Source organism: Mus caroli, chromosome 16 (assembly GCF_900094665.2).
Source record: "Mus caroli chromosome 16, CAROLI_EIJ_v1.1, whole genome shotgun sequence".
NCBI classification, from domain to species: Eukaryota; Metazoa; Chordata; class Mammalia; order Rodentia; family Muridae; genus Mus; species Mus caroli.
Genome location: NC_034585.1, coordinates 14,024,314 through 14,030,308, shown reverse-complemented (window position 1 = coordinate 14,030,308; position 5,995 = coordinate 14,024,314). Strand labels below are relative to the sequence as shown.

Here is a 5,995-nt window from a genome sequence, read left to right as displayed (position 1 = left end):
TTACCGGTTGGGACATCTTCTGGATATATGCCCAGGAGAGGTATTGCGGGATCCTCTGGTAGTACTATGTCCAATTTTCTGAGGAACCGCCAGACTGATATCCAGAGTGGTTGTACAAGCTTGCAATCCCACCAGCAATGGAGAAGCGTTCCTCTTTCTCCACATCCTCTCCAGCATCTGCTGTCACCTGAATTTTTGATTTTAGCCATTCTGACTGGTGTGTAGCTCGATGAATTTAATAAATCCATGTCTGTAACGTGGCCTATTATCTTTTTCTCACTCACTAAGTCCGAGCTACTCCGTGTCAACTTGATTCTTCCAACAGAGTCCATCTCTGCCCAGAAGTCCCGCCTCTCCTCTCCTGCCTTAGCTACTGGCCATCAGATCTTTGTTAAACCAATCAAAAGGTGAGGGAGGTGTATGTTTACAAAATACTGAAGCAGGTGATGATCCATAAAAATAACCAATACCAAAGTCCAGCCAGCACTCAACTCGTCATTGGTACAGAAATCAACATTTGAATAGTATAAAGACAAACTTTACACTGTGGGGAAAAAACATTACCCCAACAGACTGCGGTCTGCTAATCTAATACACTTGGAAGATCCCTGCCCCCGCTACAACACTTCCTCAGTCATCCTTTTACTTCCCCTCCCCTCTGACTTGAGCTACATCAGTTAGCCCCGCTATTTCAATAAAATACTCACCATTGCCTGAGACCCTGCTCCCCAGCTCCTCTGCATCCTGAGACCACCAGTGATCAACGGCCAGTCAGGAGCAAAGGACCCACATCTGGGGCTCAAACAGGGATGCTCGGAAGATGTCAAGGATTTCCTTCTGAGGGACATCAACATCCCAACCTGAGGATCCTCGGCTGGTTCTTCCTTCTTCCTTTACCTTCAATTTGAGGCATCGCAAGGGTCTGACTACGGTGAAGGGGCAACTTCTTTTGGTCGGGGCTAGCCTTGTACAGGCTGAATCAGACCTTGTTTTGCCACAGTCGCCTAGCCCACCTAGGGTGGAGTCTTCCAACCTAGATGAAGTCTATTGTCTGGCCACATCTTTGGAGCGCCCTGAAGACTGCCCCTAGGTGGAGCTCACTGCCCTTGAATGAGCCATTGAATATATTAGAAAATGACCCGTCCCATCCACACACACCCTCTTTATCCCCCACTGGTGCCTTATGCCCCCCTGCCTCCCTCACACCCTAAGAACACTCATAGAACTCTTTTTTTTTTTTTTTTTTTTGGTTTTTCGAGACAGGGTTTCTCTGTATAGCCCTGGCTGTCCTGGAACTCACTTTGTAGACCAGGCAGGCCTCGAACTCAGGCCTCGAACTCAGAAATCCACCTGCCTCTGCCTCCCGAGTGCTAGGATTACAGGCGTGCGCCACCACTCCCGGCTCACTCATAGAACTCTTGAAGGCTCCGTTTCTTCTACCTCCCACACCCACACCCACCAACTATGTGAAATTAGAGATTCTTCCAAACTTCAGCACAAATAAAGTAACACCTGGGCTCTCCATGTTTTCAACCCACTTACTCTCTGCCCCTACTCTGGTATCCCTACCGGGCCAATGAATTAAGAGGTTAGACAATCAATAGGAGGATGGTACTCATGCACCCTGGGCCAAATCCGTTCTTCTGAGTCTTGTGCAGCTCTAAGTACACTACTGGGCCAGCACATCGGTTGGTCCTTCTTGCCCCCTATTCCTTGAATGGGAGGCTTCATATAGGGATGAATGCCTCCAACAGATCAGGAAAAATCAAAACAATCAAATAGGGGCTTCGATGACCTTTTCAGCCAAGGTAACTCCTCTACAGGAGCATAACAGGCTACCCAACCTCCCCAGTACTTAGATCAAGTATGCCTTCAGTCCTGGAGTCCCATAGCCTCCCCTTCTGCACCCTAAGATTGTAATTGCTCACCTCTCTTCCCCCAGCAGAAACCCAAGGAAACCATCTCTGACTTTGTTCCAGCTAAAAAAAAAAAATGAGCCTAGAATGTAAAATCCCTGATCCTGTGGTCAGAGAAATCCTCCTTCAAAGCATCACTGGGGAAACCGTGCCCTCACGGCTAGCGTCTCAGGGTTTGAAAAATGAACATTCCGATAACTGGACAGTTGCCACTTAGTATATTGGGACGGCTTCCCATAAGGTCACTACCTTCACCCAGGCCTTTACGAGGCCATTAAAACAAAATGTTCTAAATGTGTCGTTAATATTTTATTTTGTGCATATGTATGGGGATCAAGGGACAATTACTGGACGTTGGTTCTCTCCTTCCAGCAGGTTGCGTCCTGGGGATCAAATTCAATCTTCAGGGTTGGTAGCAAGTGCTGAGCCATCACACCAGCCCGTGGCCGAGTTCTTTCAGCAAAGAGCCCAGGTTTTTCTTGGTGGTGGATTTTTTTTCAACCAGTGTCCGCGTACGCTGTTCAGGGAGCAGTACAGACCACACCCAGCTGCTTCGTCCAAACGACAGCCGCTCAAACAAAACAGGGAGCCGAAACTACTGATCCAGAAACCTCAACTCGGGAGCAAAGATCGCCATTCCTCACTCCCAACATCCGGTGGCCCGCCCCGCCAGGATCTCTTCCGGTCCCGCCCCTTGGGGGCCCGCGCCACGGGCGACGGAGTGTCTCTGCTCCCAACTTCCGCGTCGACCCACCCATCGCGAGATTTTGGCGGCGCAGCAATGGCAAGACCGTGAGTACCGCTGACGGGAGTCTATAGAACGAGCTAGGACGAGACTGGTACGGGGTCGGGCCTCGGGGAGCCGACCGGCTCGGGCCCTCTGGAGGGAATGACAGCTGGGCGTGAAGACAGTCCTCCCCCGACTGCCGCCCACCACCCAGATCCCGCCCCTTCCCCAGATGCCGCGACACTGCTCCGCCGCCGGCTGCTGCACACGGGATACGCGCGAGACTCGCAACCGCGGCATCTCCTTCCACAGGTCAGCGCGCGTGCGTAGTGGCACGCGAGGGCTCACAGGCGCAGGCGCCGGTATTGCCGCACCTTAGGCCTCGCTGGAGACGGCGCTTTCCCGAGGTCGATGTGAGGCTTGAACTTGTGAGCGGAGGGTGACAGGGAAGGGTGCATAGTCTCGAGTCCAGCCGGAAAAAGGACTGGACGCTTACCTGGCTTGGATTTACAGCTCTGACTCATTCCTGCTAGATGATGCTGAGCCGGCCCCTTTCTTTCTCTCGTTCTCAGTTTCTCCTTTCCCCCAGCGGGTGGTAATCTGAAAGGGTCGCGGGGAGGTCTGCCATTCTTGCTTGGGGAGCTTGGGCATCCTGAACGCAGGACTGTAGACAGTCTGGTGCTCACGGTTTTGTGGCTCTGCAGACTTCCCAAGAAAGACAACCCCAGGCGCGGCTTGTGGCTGGCCAACTGTCAGCGGCTGGACCCCAGCGGCCAGGGCCTGTGGGATCCGACCTCTGAGTACATCTACTTCTGCTCCAAACACTTCGAGGAAAACTGCTTTGAGCTGGTGGGAATCAGGTGGGTCTTTCTGCCAGCTAACACCAGGACAGGTTGTGAGGCATCAGAGCAGTGGGTCAAATGAGGCAGCTCTTTGCCCTGGTGGAGTCCATGCACATCTGCTGGCATGCTCAAGAGACAAGCAGACCAGTTGTCAAGCGTGCAGTAGCCTCTTTCCAGTTTTGTGCATTTAAAGCATGGTCCCAGGATCACTGTGCCAGTGACATTAGAGAAAATCAGGCTTTCCAGGCTGGGGAAATAGCCCCCCTTTGCTAAAGACTTGGTATGCAAGCATTAGAACCTGATTTCAGATTCAAGGACCCAAATAAAAAGCCACGTGTAATTGCTTGTTCCTTTAATCCCAGTCCTGGAGAAGACAAAACAAAAGGATCCTAGGGACTTATGGAAAAGCTAGTCTAGATGAGTTGTTGAGCCCTGTGTTGAGTTGAGAAACTGTCTTTAAAAAACTAAGGTAGAAGGGCTGGAGAGATAGCTTAGCCATTTCAGAGCACTTACTACTCTTACAGAGGACTGGGGATCAATCTACCTCTGAGGGCATGGGTACACATATGTACATGCAGGCAAAATATTCATACACATCAATAGAGCTGGCTCAGAGGTTACGAGCACTCACTGGCTGTTCTTCCAGAAGACCTGTGTTCATTCCCCACCACCCACATAATGGATTATAGCAGTCTGGAACTGGCTCACTCCATTTCCAAGTGATCCATTATCCTTTTTTTTAAAAAAATATTTATTGATTTATTTATTATATGTAAGTACACTGTAGCTGTCTTCAGACATTCTAGAAGAGGGAATCAGATCTCGTTACGGATGGTTGTGAGCCACCATGTGGTTGCTGGGATTTGAACTCNCCACCATGTGGTTGCTGGGATTTGAACTCCGGACCTTCAGAAGAGCAGTCAGGTGCTCTTACCCACTGAGCTATCTCACCAGCCCCCCCCCCCCCATTATCCTTTTCTAACCTCTGTAGGTACTAGGCACGCATTCGGTGAACAGTCATAGGCGAACACTCATACACATAAAAATAAAAAATGTTTTTAAGGAAAAAAATCTTTAAAAACAAAGGTAGAGAATGATTAAAGAAGTCACCTGAGGTTAGCCGCTCCATGCAAGAGAAAAACAGCTTTTTCATAGGATGTTTAGCACCTAGTTCTTCCAGCCGTCCACCTATCCCTGCTGGTGGGTTCTCCATTCACCTTAACCCTGGAAGCTCATTCACAGGGAAGAGGAGTTTGATTTTACCACACTTGGCATTCTTGAGATTGCTACTGGCAGTGTGCCTTGGGCCTTTCTCATCCCTAGAGGTCCTATGCCTCTGCGGGGCCTTATGTGGGGACTCAGGGGACGTGGCAGCGTTCTTTTCTCCAGCTCATCTGGGCTGCTTTTCCCCACAGTGGGTATCACAGGCTGAAGGAGGGGGCAGTCCCCACCATATTTGAGTCTTTCTCCAAGTTGCGTCGAACAGCCAAGACCAAGGGGCATGGTTATCCACCTGGCCTGCCTGACGTCAGCCGGCTCCGGCGATGCAGGAAGCGGTATGTGCTGTAGGAACCGGGGGATGCCCCACCCTCACCCCAGGGCTGAGGGGCTGGACCTAGGGTGAATGCCGGCATCTTCACTGAACTATCTTGCTATCTAGACCCAGTAAAGGGGGCTCAGATGTTAGGGAGACTAAATGGGTTAATAAGAGGAGCCTGGCATGCCTTAGTTTCTTTCTGTTTCCCCTCCAGCTGCTCCGAAAGGCAAGGACCCACAACTCCCTTTTCTCCACCTCCTCGTGCTGATATCATCTGCTTTCCTGTGGAAGAAGCTTCAGCNCCTGCCACTCTGCCCGCATCCCCAGCTGTGAGGCTGGACCCTGGCCTTAACAGCCCCTTCTCAGATCTCCTGGGCCCTCTAGGTGCTCAGGCAGATGAAGCGGGCTGTAGCACACAGCCCTCACCAGAGCAGCACCCCTCCCCTCTTGAGCCACAGCCTGCCTCCCCATCTGCATACATGTTAAGGCTGCCACCTCCTGCTGGAGCCTACATCCAGAATGAGCACAGCTACCAAGTGGGGAGCGCCTTGCTCTGGAAGAGGCGAGCTGAAGCAGCTCTTGATGCTCTGGACAAGACCCAGCGCCAGCTGCAGGCCTGCAAGCGACGGGAGCAGCGGCTTAGGCTGCGACTAACCAAGCTGCAGCAGGAACGGGCACGGGAGAAGCGAGCACAGGCGGATGCCCGCCAGACTCTGAAGGACCATGTACAGGACTTTGCTATGCAGCTGAGCAGCAGCATGGCCTGAGAGAGGGACTACACGCCCAGGCTCTGGCTTCTTTTTCTCAGAGACACTTGACCAGAACTGCATCCACTGGGCTGGCCAAATGTCACAATAAAGTGGATGCTAGAAAGAGACTGCTGTTTGGCTTGGCTGGAGGTGCCTGGCTCCTCCCCAGACCATGGCCAAAGCCCTAGAGAGCTCAGATCCTGGCATGCCACCTCTTGACCCTG

At 51.8% G+C, this 5,995-nt stretch overlaps 1 protein-coding gene across 2 annotated transcripts; it reads left to right on the top strand.

Moving 5' to 3' along the window:
* Nucleotides 1-2,601: 2,601 nt before the first annotated feature.
* On the top strand, nucleotides 2,602-5,995 carry Thap7 (THAP domain containing 7). Of its 2 annotated transcripts, none has more exons than XM_021184920.2 (5): nucleotides 2,602-2,708; nucleotides 2,876-2,955; nucleotides 3,348-3,503; nucleotides 4,901-5,041; nucleotides 5,237-5,995. In XM_021184920.2, the coding sequence occupies exons 2-5, from the start codon at nucleotides 2,876-2,878 to the stop codon at nucleotides 5,787-5,789; spliced, it is 930 nt and encodes a 309-aa protein (XP_021040579.1). In that variant the 5' UTR covers nucleotides 2,602-2,708; the 3' UTR covers nucleotides 5,790-5,995. The 2 variants fall into 2 exon arrangements, with proteins under 2 accessions (XP_021040579.1, XP_021040580.1); XM_021184921.2 differs by having other exon boundaries at nucleotides 2,602-2,755; nucleotides 5,237-5,899.